Genomic DNA, 15,662 nt, shown 5'->3' with positions numbered 1-15,662 from the left:
TTTATAGTGAGTGGCGCATCTAACATATCTTTATATTCAGTAGTTAACTGAGGTATATTTAACTCTTTTACTGCCAAAAACGTTAAATGACGTTTAGTAAAAACCTACGGAGCGCCAAAGACGTTCACCAAGTTTTTTTGTTTTTTTTGGGAAACGGGTGGAGGAAAACCTTGGCCAGCTGTGCTGAAAGTATCAAGCAGATCTAGTTAGTACAATTCCTATTTTTGGCCCCTAGATGGCAGCGATGACTCTCTTTGGACAAGATTAGGTAGGCGTCAGTAGAAGACGTGAGGCGGAGCTCGAGTGTTGAGGGGACAATGGCTGAGGAAGCCATAATGGCGACCGGTTACAAGCAGCTCACGCTTGAGCTTTTTTTTCAAAGACGAAAAGCATCGACCAATGCTAAAGAGCACATTGATGACGACGACGATGATGATGATGGTGACTCCGAGGTTGACGCCGAAGTTGAAGGCGTTGACGCGGCGGCTATGATCACGTCATAAAGCCTCACCGGCTAGCGATGCTAACGCCGGAAAACGCGGAGCACAACCGAGCACGCTCAGGCGGACGTTCAATCAGACGACGAAGAGTGCCCCGAGTCCAATGCATATTCATCGGAGGAGTGGGTACAGTCTGATCACGGAGAAGACACTGGTTATGGACTAGGATGCCACCATGAATGGAGCGGTAAGATGGATCAACCACTCAATATAGGAACTGAAGGACATGAGGAAGCCAGACGTAACACCACCGTAACGTCACCGTATCATGATTCTGATAGTAGACTTGATGGCAACATGGCCAAACACACACTGCAGTATATACTTGCTATTCCCCGGAAAAAAAAGCAAGCAAAAAAGCGTAGCATCTGCAATCGCAGTGAAACTAATCTGTTGTGCAAATCCTGCTGCGTCTCCTTGCACGCAGGGGAGTGTTACAAAAAGAAGAACTGTATTTGAAACATCCACACAATTGTAAATAGTACCACGGTTGCACACATTTGTAAATAGTTTGCGAAATTGTTTTGTCAAATTGTTACACTGCTGAATGTAAATAAACGTATTTTGCTATCAAAAAATACTCTTTCATTGTTGGTGGTAGAGTTTTACAGAAGTAAAGCACTGTTTAGGTGTTTGTGGCATCATTCATGGAAAAAAAAAAGGTCTCAAATTCACTAGAGTGCATGAAATAATATCGTTTCACAAAAAGCTTGATTTCTCCATTTTTTGTTTCAAAACAGAGCATTTGGGTGAAACTAACCATTTTCTATTGTTGATTACTGAAACATGGAATAAGGTAGAAACAAACTTTTTTTTTCTGATGAAAGATGAGAGTCCAATCTTTCATTTGGTAGTATGTGTGTTTCCATAGTCCAAACATAAAATTTTCTGTCGACCTTGAAAGATCAGTCAAAATGCTTAAATTGGCTGGCACTGACGGCATCCCTTTTCTGAAAACGTCTGTCAGTCAAAGAGTTAAGCTACTGAGGAATGCCTCAATATGCTCAGGGTTAGGCTTGTTAGTTTCTGAGTATAGGTTACGATAATAGTTATAAAAAAAATTGATTAACTTCTTCTGGTGATTGTGTGCATTCACCAGTTGTCCCTTTAATAGCCGTTATAAGAGATTTTTCCCGATTGCGTTGAAGTTGGTTTGCAAGAAATTTACCTGATTTGTTATTATATTCAAAGTTGTTGTATCTCAATTGTTGTATTATAAACTCTGTCTTTTTAGTTAGCATATCATCTAACTGTATTTTTGTATTTTGTAAGTCAGTCCATATTTGGTTGTTTGGGTTTATTGCGTACTCATCCGTCAGTTGTTTAATTTTATCTTCCAAGTCTTTTTCTAATTTTTGATCATGTTTCTTTTTATAAGATGAATATGATATAATTTTACCTCTAATTACTGCTTTTTCAGCTTCCCAGAGAAGAGATGGCGAATAGGTCTGGAGAGTCATTTATTTCCAAAAAGTCTGCCCACTCTCTTTTGCAAATATCTGCTTTTAATTTTAAGAGATGGTCTAAAGTTTTTATTCTTTTTGTCTGTGAGCGAGCGCCACAAACATTCCAGGAAACCAGAACTAGTTTATGCATACAAACAATATAGACTCAGTCCTGTGTATATATCTGTATAGGCCATTTGTCAATATTGGCATGTTATAGGATAGAATCAAAGTAGTTAGGTGATTTATGTAATTTGTGTAAAATATGAGGTAATGTGTAAGTAAATATAACAGTGAAAAAACGGGTAGGGAGGTGAAAGTGAAGGAAGTTAGCGGGGGTTTAAACATAAAAATACACCAGTAACCTAAGCGAGATTTATTGTTTAAATATACTTTAGATATAGTTATGTATTAATATTATATTTATAATATAGCCTAAACATAATGAGTAATCATATTTTAGGTTTTATAACCACATATACAGTATATGTATACACCTAGTAATCAAACCAAGTTTAGTTCCACCAATGCCAATTAGAACAGCCAGGGAGTGGAGTTGGGGTTCCGGAATAGTTGGCCATCGATGTATAGCTTATCAACGACCATCGTAGTCCGTTTACCCTCCTGCCTATTTTGTTTCATTATAGGAAACAGTACCTTTCGCCGCTCATTAATCTCTCTCGGGAATTGATCATTCATTCCAAATGAGGTCCCTTTAAGCTCCCGTCCTTTACTTCTAACAAATTCTTTCTGTTTATAATGCTCAAACTTGGCGATAATTGGACGGGGTTTGTTGCCCCTACGGGCTCCAAGCCGATGTACCCAGTGAAAAGAGATGTTATTTACCGTCTCCTGAGGAATTTTAAATGACGTCGTCATAATTTTTTTTATCTCAACCTCTGGATTGTCAGAGGTATTCTCGGATATACCTGAGAATATTAAATTCTCCCGCATGCTACGGGATTGGATATCCAGAACAGTTTCTTTTAGCGTTTTATTCTCCTTTTTAATGGTTTCCAACTCGGCTGAAACAGTCACGAGAGAAGAGCGTAACTCGGCATTATCGCGTTGGAGGTCACTTACCTGTTGGCTGACGAATTCCAAACTTACCCTTAATTCTTTGACGTCCTCGCTGATTAGGGAGAGGACCTCAAGTTTTTTATTTATGGAGTCCAGCAAACTGACCGAAACGTCCGTAGTGGCTAGGTCGTACGTGTCCGTCGCTGAGTCAATTTTCCTCTTTTTCGAAGGTTTCTTCGAAGTTTTCTCGGCGGAAGGATCCTCCATCGCGCAGCTGTAAAAATATCCGTCGATGAAGCGTTCAAGGTCCTCCACGCTGGGTGGTATTTCAAATCTGCCGGATGAAAGAGAGAAGAGAAAAGACAAGATATATGATGGTTAAATTCAGATTAGTTTAGCATAATAGAGCTAGTTCTATTCTAGCAGCAGGGCGCCGCCATGTTAGGGTTTCTCGGTCTAGCTGTAGGTCTCGCGATGGTCACAGCATCTCGCTCACTTTCCCCCAATTCTAATTTAGAATTGTACCCTGAAATTGAACCTCCCATCTCTCTGAGATATTTTATGAATATTCCATGACTCGTCATTGAAAGTTGAATAGTCATTGAAATGAATAGTCAATGAAATTTGAATATTCAATGACAGTGTCAATGTCCATTAGTAATGTGGGAGAAAGACAACCCAAGTAACCATAACATGCAGTTTTTAAATGACTATTTTATTTATTAAGGGGAAAAAATTTGTAGGACTTGCCCCGTTTGTTAAATCATGAATTAACTGTATCTATTCATGTTTTTGGAAAGCTGAGTTCATTTCAAAGGGGTAAGTTTTAGCTGAAGACTTTAAATTGCCATCAGGTTGAATCTTTATGTGCTCTGCAACTAACTGTAAGACTGTAAGACTGTACTCTGCCTCTCACCCGCAAGTCAGCTGCGGCATGCTTCGGCTCACAGTGAGGACAAACTGAATAGATGGATTAACTGCACTGGGGACCATAGATGATTATGCATACACATACAACTTGAGCCAGTGGCCTCTATGTTTTGTTTAGTTTGCTCCACTGTATTTACTTATTTTCTAGTTGATTTACAGTTTTGTAAATCATAGTATACTATGTTGGTTGATGAGATCAACCTTTAGGCACCTTTCTCCTGCTTTTCCCTGAACTTGTTTTGTAAAAGCCTACAGTGTGTTTGTCTGCTCTCACTGCTCAAGGGTGTGGGGTAAATACAGTGTTGTTTTTAACTGGGTTTAGCCCAACCTTCTCCCATGTTAATCACTGTAACTGTAGAATGAATTTTATACTGCACTCGTCTCTTGAGACTTCCTGAAGCAGACTTGATAAAACTTTTTCATTGTTCTTCCTTGTGCTGTCCTCTAATTTTTGATCCTCACAGATTTCGTCGCAGTCCTTTTGTCTCTTCGTTTTGGTGATGTCATGGTTGCAGAGAGGGATTTCACCTTCTATGACTGCGCAGCTGTTAAGCAGCTTTCAGGGAGTATGCTGTGAGTATAATAATATAATAATCACTTTTCACCTCAACTCTTGTTGATTCACTTCCTATATCGGTATTTGCAATCAAGGTTTGCTCCCCGCAAATGATCTCACTGAGAGTTCAACTCTGAGGTAGATGAATCACAATAGAATATTACATTCCCAAAATAACACACCTAAAATAAAATGCCCACATGTAAGATATATCTTAGTTTTGTTCTGTTTTTTAACATTATTCTCCCCTCCTTCAACATTTCTCAACTGATTCAAACCATTACATCTTAAAAATATTTTCCATACATTTGCACAATAAAGTTCCCACATTTAAGAACTAGTTTGCATAATTCCCTCCTTTAACATTTCTGGAATGATTCAAAATTTTACTACGGTGGCCGACGGGCAAACGCTCTGCAAACACAGCAATACAGTAATTCAAAAAACAAAGACGCAGACATATACAATAAATGGTTGGACCAGTGTTGTGTGACCAGACCCTCTTGAAAGACATGAGGAAGATTCCCACATATGTTTGCTTGATACCTTTTTTTTTTTTTTTTTAACACTTGGCCTACATTTTTTTTCCAATATTATATAAGAACAGTGTCATTACAGATGTAGAAACTTAGATTCATAATACCATTTATTATTATACATCACTAACTGAACTCAGTCATGTAGCACTTTGTAATTAACTGGCATTATTATAGAAGAAGGTGTTTAAATGGGACCAGAAGACAGGAAATACAGGGTCCTATGAACTAAGGTTTCTAGCTCCACTACACTTCTATAATACTGAAAAAGATTAAGCCCGGGGTTTTAAAAAGATATAAAGTAAAAGGTTCCATCTAATGAAAAAATAGGTATATTGTATGTTCCTGCTGGTAATTTTGAGGTCAAAATGGTATCAAAAGCAGCTGAATTGACCTTTTGCAAAAGCCCAGTCCCTACCTCAGTTGATATAAAAGGGGCTACAGCAGGTGCTAAACATACGGATTAGGCCCGCCAAGGGCCTGAAAGGCGATATTTGTAAAGTAAAAAAAATATATATTATAATGTCGGATCAATTAATCAGCTGGGCACGATCAAAAAATATAAATTCGTAATTTCACGAGCAGCCCTCAGATGAGCAATACTTGTACATGAAATCGTCCTGGATGTCATTATTTTACACACAACCTAAAGTTACGGTTTGTTTAAAAAAAATTAATAAATAAACCATAGACCGACAAACATGTTAAATATGACACAAATTAAATTACTGGTAACATAAACACATATGACAAGGATTAATGTCCTTATAACTTAATTAACTGCCACACAATACATTCTGGGAACAATATGCTAAACATTTAACACTTCCAGAACTCATACAGGCAAAGTGTTGTCACGTTTCACTTGCATTTGTGTTATATTTGGGAACAATATGATTGCAGTTGAGCTCCGTAATTTAGGGCTGACTCACAAATAGCAAAAATATGTATAGAATTGACAACAATTGTTTTTAAGTTATATGCCATTATTACCGATCCGGCCCACTTGGTAATATAATTTCCTCCATGCGGCCCCTGGCTGAGCTAATATGAGTTTGACACCCCTGGTCTACAGTATGCAGTGGAAGAATATAATGTAAACATTAACATTAAAATATGCAAAAAAAGCGGACTTCATAACAATCGAGAGAAAAGCATACAGGTCTCAAGATAAGTCCGAGGTCAAAAACAACGGTGTCTCTGAGTGGAAATTGTAATTCCGCAAAATAATTTTTTTAATAAAATGTACCTATAAACTGATTATGTTTTTTTTCTGTACTGTCTGTAACAGAACGATTGTTTACTCTGAAATTGCCACGGGACACACAAAATGTGTGAAAAAACAGGTCCCATGGGGCTTGTTTACCTGCTAGGGAGTTAGCTAGCTAGCATGAGGGCCTAAAGCCAAACTGTGGCAGGGTTTTTACTTTCTGGACCTGGATTTGCCACCTCTGATGAAAGATGAAAACAAAATAAGTTCTAAAGTCTCTCGATGCTATGTTCCCTTTGTGTGAACTGAGCAGTACAAATGGTCAGCACATCGCTTCACCATTTTGCTTGTTGGAGGATCACATGTTGTTTGAACTTTTTTTAAAAGGTTTTATGGCAGCTGACAGAAATTTTATGGATCAATGTTACCACGGAAGTCTGTGGGCCAGATGTAAGCTTGACGGACGTTGACCATTTGGGGTCATGGTTTGCCAATGGTCAATTGAAGTACTTTCAAGTCAAAGACAAAAAGCTTAGTAGAGGTGCAATGTTGGAAGAACAGATTTGCTTACACTAAAGCATTATCTGTACATTATCAACATATCTGTTCTTTGTGTCCTTTCAGTTGTCGTGGTTGCGTTCTGAGCCGATGGGGTTGTAATTGGTGTGTTCACCAGCACACATGTACCCACAACCCCACCTGTGAGGAGGGTGTTATCATCTATAATCAACATGTAAGTTATAGTATGGTGCCAAATATCATAATTATACAGCAGCAAGGAATGAACATAACCAACATTTTTAATTCCAATTTTAAGTTGATTTTAAAAAAAATTTTAAGTGTTTTTTTTTTTTTTGCTTGTTGTCTGGTTGGAAATGTGCTCAGTGGGTAAATAGAAAATTTAGCATTGCTTTTGTTTTGTCTTCCCTTTGGAAACTTAAAGGCCTAATCTTACTGATAGTATTGAGAAATCTAGAAGATCCTGTTTGATATGTTCTACCACAAACATTTTTATTACCTATAAATTTAACACATAACTCAAGTTGGATGAAGAAGAAGGATAATGAGTAAAATAGTGAGGTTACAAAGACTAGAAGAAATTGAAGAAAGTGCAAGTACTTGAGATCAACTGTTCAAAGCCATGGAGATTGTACAAGAGAAGCTAAGAAGACAGTACAGGCAGGTTGGAGTGGGGTGGGAGAGTGTTCTGTGACAGAAGAACACCATCTAAAGTCAGGAAAGGTTACAGGATGGTCTTGCGACTAGCCATGTTGTATGGTTTGAAGACAGTAGCAATAACCAGAAGACAGAGTTGAAGATGCTGAGTTTCTCTTTGGAAGTAACGAAGTTAGACAGAATCCGAAATGAGCATTAGAGGGAAAGCACAGAATGGAGGTGACAAAGTTCGAGAGGCCAGATTGTAATGGTTTGGACACGCAGAGGAGGGACAGTGGATATAACTGTAAAGAGATGCTAAAAATGAAGCCGCTGGATAGAGAAGTAGACCAAAGAAGAGATCTATGGATGTGGTGAGGGATGACTTGCAAACAGCTGGAGTTAGAGCAGAAGATGCAGAGGACAGGGAGAGATGAAATAGGATTAAGAAGATGATTAACAACACGCTAAAGTAGTGTAGGAAGATTAGAGTATTATGTGTAGCTGGTTCAGTTGTTTTTTGTTTTGGCTTTTGGTTTTATTTTTGTCTCACTTTCTCCCCATTGTCCCCCCCCCCCCCAAAAAAAAACAGTTTAAACTACCCACCTCAACTCCCTCCACAACCAAAACTATAAGAGTTTTCACAACCCCCACCACCACAGCTTTAGCCACAGCCACCATCACAGTACCTCCCACAACAGCGGCAACAACTATGACCACAACTTCTACAGCTCCTGTTGCTGCATTGACCACTCAGGTGCCAACCGCCCCACTTGCATCTATGACCCCACACACTATTGCTCCTCAGATGACCACCACACACACCAGCCCTCAGCCTTCGACTACCCTGGCAATCACCAAACCTGCACCAATCACATTTCCAGCGCTTGTCACTCCAAGCAGGAAGGAAGAATCTCCTGATGCAGATGAGATTATGTTCATCACCGAAACAGAGAGGGAGGTCGCTGAAGTTACACCAAGTGCAGAATTATTGCCAGTGACCGTAGGTTGGGATCTAAAGCCCATAATGCCTCTGGTCATCCCACCTCCTGACTCTGACTCCCTGGAGGTGATGACAGAGTTGCCCCACACTGACACCCAGGGATTTGGGGGAACAGTGAGCTGGTTGGAACCACTCACCCCAACATCATCTGGCTTCCCTCTGCCTACACCATTTCACATGGGCAAACCAACCAACTCTGAGTCTTCCATCTTACTGGATCTGACTAAGGCACCAACACAAGTAACACTCGTAGACTCTCAAAGCAGGGACACCAAGCCTGATGTGCTCTGGCCCAAGGAGGAAGAGGACATCCCTGCTGATGGGACTACTGTCCTTGCAGAAAACGACACTGCCGCTTTTTCAGCTGCCACCGTGCTTTCAGGTGATGGTGAAGTTGACCATGCATCCCCAGTTTATCCCCACTTGGTGGATACTGAACTGGACTACCAGTATGATCCTGCTGACAGCTTCCTCCCGGTGAGTTTAGATACTGTTACCCTCCTCTTCTTCGTATTACTCCACTTCTTAATAAGGCCCCAACAACCACCTCCTGATTGGATTCACTCTATCTTTCAACTGTAGGACTTTGCAAATCATCCTTTAATTCATTTCTTCATCTTTTCACACATCCTATTTTCATTTGAGTGTTTACTTTTTTAAACAGATTAGTGTTGATCTGTGTGTGGTTCTATTTTTGGTTTCATTTTCAGCTCATTTCAAATTCTTATTAACCAAAGGGAGTATACTTTACATGTACAACAGTTTTGTTTAGGCATGTGAGTAATTATGCTTTGTTCATTTGGTGAACAAGAGTTTTGCACATGTACTTGTGTTGAGCAACAGGGCGATGAGGGATCCTATGTCAGCTGGGGTTCTTCAGCTTGTCCTTGTGTGGAGAAGGTCCAGGGTTCATCGTTGCTCCCTGTCAGAGTGGAGAGGAAAATCACTTTACTTGCCCGCAACCTACATCTGTATCAGGTAATAATACCACTAATGCATCAGCTTTTTATAGCGCTTTTTTGGACACTTTAAGACGCTTCACAGTAGAAAACATTATTCACAACATTCGCACCACCAGTGTGAGTGACAATGGAGGCAATATGTGTGAGGTGCCTTGCCCAAGGACACAACGACACATAAATTGGGGGGAGCGGGATTTGAACAACAGACCTTCCGGTTACCGGACGACTGGCTGTACTCCCTGAACCACGGCCGCCACATGTACACTTGTACAAAGAACTAACACACTCACACACATACACAGACACACACATCTTTGTCGGACCATTACAAACAAACAAAAATCACAAACCTTACCCTAAACCCAACCATAACCCAATTCAAACCTAAACTCTAAAAAGTATTGACCCTAAAAAAGATGTCTTAAGTTGTGGAGCCCTCCAAAATTGCCCCACAAGGACAAGTCTGTAAAATCCCAGAATATGGGCATGACCATGTAGCAAAAAAATAAAAACACTCACACACAAACATGCACAATCTCTGTAGTCTCTCTCAGGCAGGATTACTGTTGCCATCAACAAAACAAGTCTGTTTTTTCTACAGGATAAAGATCTGGACTACCAGTGCGTGTTGATCATTGAGGGTCAAACTGTGGTGGTGGATGCTTATGTGGAGACTGATGGCATGAATCCATCCAACTTTGATATCACCTGTCAACTACACCAGGTGTGTTGTTGCACGGTGGATATAGAAAGTATACACACCCCTGTTCAAATGCCAGGTTTTTGTGATATAAAAAATCTGACCAAGAATTTTTTTTTTTTTTGCCACCATTAATATGACCTATATACCTAGTAGAAATCAATTTTTAAAAAGCTGAAACCTTTTCAAGAGGGTAAATAAACTACTGAGATAATGTGGTTGCTAGGAATTACCATTAGTCAATAATGTCGACTTTACTACTCAGAATTGATGTTCAACAGTTGACAACTTGTTGACTAATCACTTGTTTTTCGCATCTCATCTTCTTACGAGTCTGAAATCATGAAAATAAGTTGATAGTGGATCATCATAGTGGTTAGCCTTGTTAGCTTTGCCTAGTGCTAGTCTATGAGTCTTAAAACACAGAGAGAGAGAGAGAGAGAGAGGGAGACAGAGACAGAGACAAGCAACTACAACAACAAAAAGATAAAGATAAAATTCTGCCTGAAAGGGAGTGGAAAGAAGAAAATTGATTTAATCCCACCCCCATCTCCCATTCAAAATTTCAACCCACTCTGCTGCTTAACCTTAAGACTCAATAATAAGCAAGTACCCAGAGGGCAATGAATATTAAATAATTAAGGAAAAAAATAATTGAGAATACAGATGATTTAGCATGGTTGCATTACCATAAGAAACAATAAGTATTACGATTTTAACACAAATGCACAATGGGGGAAGTAAACAATACTAGCAACTCCCATAAACACTGACTGTATGCAATCTGTCCAATCATGTGCAATATACCATTCATCATGCAAATGTGCAATATGTGTGTGTACAATACAAATAACCTGTAATTTTCCATTATTCCTACTTCAGACTCCAGTTAGCTAAGAAGGGGAGATCGTAGCCAAAAACACATTTGAATGGGGTGAGTCCTATGGCAGAAGTAGGCAGCGAGTTATGGGCAAGCTCAACTCAGACCAGGTGTTTGCTCCACGTCGAAGGATTCTGGGAGACTAGGCACTGGAAACCGGTCTCCAACTGTTGGTTGAGGCACTCTGTCTGGCCGTTAGCCTCAGGGTGGTAACCTGAGGTTAGGCTGGCTTTGGCTCCGATTAGGCGGCAAAACTTCCTCCAGAAGCAGGACACAAACTGGGGCCCCCGGTCTGACACAATATCAATAGGGAACCCATAAACTCGAAGGACGTGGTTAATCATGACCTCAGCTGTTTCCTTGGCTGAGAGAAGCTTAGGCAAGGCTATGAATCTGACCATTTTAGAGAATCTGTTGACTACAGTGAGAACTGTGGTTTTAACTCGGGAGATAGTCCAGGCATATTTCTGCCCATGGTCTAGAAGGAATGGGAAGGGGCTGCAGCAGGCCCATGCGTGATCTGGTGGATTACTTATTTCCGGCACATACCGAGCAGGCCTCGATCTACTCTCGGACCTCCGGCTCCATGGAAGGCCACCAGAATCGCCGGGAGATGGTGTACATAGTCCGTCGGACTTCCGGATGACAGGAAAGGAGTGAGGTGTGGGCATAGCTGCACTGGGGCAAATAGTCTATTAAGCGGGCATCCGTTAGGTGGAGGTGCCTCACCGTTGGCTTGTTTAATGTCCTTCTCAATCTGCCATGTCACTGCACCAACCACACAGTTTGGCGGAAGGATGGATTCTGATTCCTTCGCAACAGGCTCAGGGTCATAGAGATGTGACAGGGTGTCGGGCTTGACGTTACAAGATCCCGGCCTGTAAGTGAGAGGGAAGGAAAAACTGTTCAAGAACACAACCTGGCCTGGCGTGGGTTGAGTCTCTTGACTTTGCGTATGTATTTTAGGTTCTTGTGATTGGTCCAGACCACAAACGGATGGTTCTCCCCCTCAAGCCAGTGCCTCCATTCTTCCAAGACAATTTTGACAGCCAGAAACTCTCTGTCCCCTACATCATAGTTACGCTCTGCCTTGGATAGTCGCCGTGACAAGAAGGCACAGGGATGCATCTTTCCATCCTTCTCTGCACGCTCACAAGCCCCAAGTCTATTAGGCTCTTATCTGCCCCAGAGTCTATCAGGACATGGAGATCTGTGGTAGTGGTGCGGTGAATGATTTTCACTGGTGTGAGTTTTCGTGGGGCCGACTCTGGAGTCGAAACTTGACTCAAAGCTTTGGTCCTTTTGGCTGGGCAGGCGGACGCAAGGTGATCTTGGTTCCCGCAGTAAAAGGTATTCGGCTGTCGGTGCCATCTCTCCTCCGGCGAGAGCCGCGCTCTGCCCAGTTGCATGGGCTCCTCCTCTGGTCCCAAGGGAACGTGTTGCCGCTGGACTGATGAGGAACGGAGAGGAGCTGACACACCTGATGCTTGGGAGAGCGGGGATCCCTCCGTCGTCCTTGCCCTGTCACCGCTGCTCTGCGTAAGCTCCTGCAGGCAATGATCCGTCCGGATGGTGAGGGCAATGAGGGAGCCCAAGTCTGGAGTCAGATCACCTGGGACAAGCAGCTCTTGGATAGATGTCGCCAGGCCCTTGAGAAATACGTCATAGAGCACTGTGGAGTTCCAACCACTCTCTGCCGCGAGAGTGCGGAAGCGGATGGCGTAGTCACTCACTAAGTCTTTTCCTTGTTTCAGGCTGCTTACCTGCCAGACCTTTTCCCGGTCTGAACAGGCTGGATCAAAGACCCTCTGGAGGGCGGCTCAGAAGTCCGTGACGGAGCCGCAGAGTGGGGAATTGCATGCCCACACTGCCGTGGCCCAGGCTCTGGCTCTCCCAGTCAGGTGTGAAATCCTGAAGGCCACCCGGGATCAATCTGTGGGAAAGGCCTGGGGGGAGTGCTCAAAATGAATGCCAGTCAGAAATGCCTTGCATTGTCCTGGCTCCTCAGAGAATCGCTCAGGGGAGGCTAGCTTGATTCCCGACCCGGCATTCGGCACAGGCGGAACCGGCGTGGCTGCTTGGGTCTCTGGCATAGCAGGAGGGCTAGTGGTGCGGTGCAGGTGGACCAGAAGGTCCCGTACCTGTGCTGAGATCTGGCCCATTTGCGCTGCCATGGCTGTCTAAAATCCCTCGTGCTGGGAGATACGGGCTTCCTGAGCTTGCAGCGCTGCGGCAATTTGCTCCCTCTCTGCTGGGTCCATACTGGCCAAAGTGTACTGACAAGGCGTGTCAGATTTAGGACTCAGGCGCAGAGATAAGAGTTTGTCGCCAAGGCAGATATTTATTAAACATAAAACTCCTCGTTTAGAGGGGAAAAACAAAGGCTATAAAATGTTCTCTCCTAAACTAAAACAATACTGTGGCTATACAAAGTTACAAACAAAAGTTCACACAGAAGACAGGACCACAAGGCTGAGGACTATGACTGTGACTGGGCTAGAGTGACTCTGACGAAAACACTTTGGCATAAGACAGGGGAGACACAGACCATTTAACATGAATCAGGGTTGACACTGACACCACATGAGGAAGGGCAAGTAACCTGAAACGAAAGGAGAGTCAGAATTTTCAAGATAAAACAGGAAATGACAAGACAGTAAAAGCCCAGATGAGACAACCTCACCGCGGTGTGATATTATATATACAGTATATATACCAGCGCAACCACTGAACTGGCAGAGAAAAACAAGGCCAGCTGCACAAAATTATACTTCATCTTTGTGGCCAAAGTATTTTGTCCAACAATATGCGCTAGCTTTGGCTAGTGCTAGTCCAATTGTCCAAAAGTCTTAAATCATTTATACCAGCATAACCACTGAACTGGCAGTGAAAAACAAGGCCAGTTGCACAAAGTGCTTCATCTTTGTGGCCAAATTATTGTCCAATAACACGCGGGCAACACTTGTGCGATAATGAGATCTTTATTTATATCACAACACTCACCAACTAACATCACTTATGTCACTGTAGGACACTGGCTATAGTGCATATGACTGTATGGAAGCAAGTTAGCGATAACCAAGAAAGTGCTGAGCCTGTAATACCAACACACGTTGTATGTTATGGTCGACGGTGTCAAAGGCAACACTGAGATCGAGAAATAATAGTATGGCTGAGGTGTCTGAGTCCATAGCTAGAAAAAGATCATTAGTGACTTTGTCGTCTCAGTAGAGTGATCGGCCCTTGATCTAGACTGAAAACGTATAATTAAATTTCTAGCAGCCATATAATCATCAACTTTTCCAAGAATTTTCTAGATAAATGGGATATTTGACACTGGCCTATAATTACAGAAACTCTTCGGGTCGAGGTTGGGTCATTTCAGTTAAAGTGACAGCAACATGAAAAATCAACTTTTTGGAGCTTTTAGCCATGTTAAAATGCTAATTCTTCACCAAAAACATCACCGAAGTGGTGTTGTCCTCCATTCACCCGTATATGAGAAATTCTAGGTTATTCTGCTCTCCAAGCACCAGCCCCTCCCAACCTGAGAAAACAAGCTGGTGCTCACTTTGTGGCGTAATTAGTTGCGGACCCACCCCTGCACTGCCTCTGCGGACTAAACGCATGCCCACTTTTTCTGATGCTTCCATGGGCTAGTGACAAAAGTAGCCTTTATCAGTAAACATTCTGTCCAAATGAATTCAAAGTAATCAATTAGCCTTTACATTTACAATGCCAAAGTGCAATGAAAAGAAAATTGGCCATCTTAAAATCCCAGAAAAGGTTCTGGCTGTAAACTACAAGTAAAATCTTTGCGCTGCTGAACCTAACCAAAGGGATAGTGTAGTGGTTAGTGCGATTGATTTTACTGAATCGGGCGTTTTACTTCCTCATTAGAAAAAGAACCAGCAAAACACCTAATACAGTATATCATAAAAAAATTACATCCCCATGGTGTCAAAGGTAAGATTTAATCATTCTATGCCTATAGTTAACTGTGGAAGGGCTTAAAATACCGTGGTGTAATCCCTTTAAAGATTTAATAACAGTGGTCTTAGAAGCTTTAGTTACAGCGCCTCTCCTCTGGCGACAAGTTAATAATGTTTAAGACTGAAGGTCCTAGAATCAGAAACGGTTCCTTAATCAAGCACATGTCTCTTTTACTCCACTACGATTTGTGTAAAACTTTCAAGTGATACTTCATTAAGATGAGAGAGAGTAGTCAGACGAGTATCCGCCTTTATGCACATTGACAATGGCCGTTTCTCAATATGAAGAACACAGAGTATGTTCTTGTCTTGGTAAGCCCGGTCTCAAGAACGTACTTCCCACGCATGCATATCTCACTGGCGTATTCACGTAATTAATTGCAGTTTTATCATGTGACTAGCTTTCAATGAATTTATACTACCATTTTGATGTTTCAAAATATGTTTGTACAACATACATCAATTAAAAACCTTACTTCGTCATCAATGGCGGCGCAAGTACTGTTCCAATCGAAAGTATGCATAAGCCAAGACCACACGGATTTCCTGGATGTCTTTTTTGCTATCTTAAACCAAGGATGCATCAGTTGTTGCTTGGTGAAGGCTTCGCTGGGAAAATATCCCTACCACCAAATATGCTACCACTCACCATTATCACATTTGTATGTCTTCCTCCCTTTTTATGAGCGTAAATAAGCATAAATATTTAACATGTTAAATACAACTTTATTAAATTTAGAACTTTTTTTACACAATTTAGTGTAACAACTGCA

At 41.6% G+C, this 15,662-nt stretch overlaps 1 protein-coding gene across 4 annotated transcripts in view; it reads left to right on the top strand.

The window, feature by feature from the left end:
• Positions 1-15,662, top strand: part of plxnb1b (plexin b1b) — a 181,681-nt gene that overhangs the window by 137,679 nt on the left and 28,340 nt on the right. For all 4 annotated transcript variants that reach the window (XM_077572833.1, XM_077572832.1, XM_077572835.1 and 1 more), the window contains 5 exons: positions 4,360-4,468; positions 6,822-6,930; positions 7,945-8,832; positions 9,199-9,333; positions 9,919-10,041. In XM_077572833.1, coding sequence (XP_077428959.1) covers positions 4,360-4,468; positions 6,822-6,930; positions 7,945-8,832; positions 9,199-9,333; positions 9,919-10,041 — 1,364 coding nt within the window. The remainder of the gene's footprint in view (positions 1-4,359; positions 4,469-6,821; positions 6,931-7,944; positions 8,833-9,198; positions 9,334-9,918; positions 10,042-15,662) is intronic.

This window comes from Vanacampus margaritifer, chromosome 8 (assembly GCF_051991255.1).
Source record: "Vanacampus margaritifer isolate UIUO_Vmar chromosome 8, RoL_Vmar_1.0, whole genome shotgun sequence".
Taxonomy (NCBI): domain Eukaryota; kingdom Metazoa; phylum Chordata; class Actinopteri; order Syngnathiformes; family Syngnathidae; genus Vanacampus; species Vanacampus margaritifer.
Note: the sequence above shows the minus strand (reverse complement) of the source record. Positions and strands in the feature narration are given on the sequence as shown.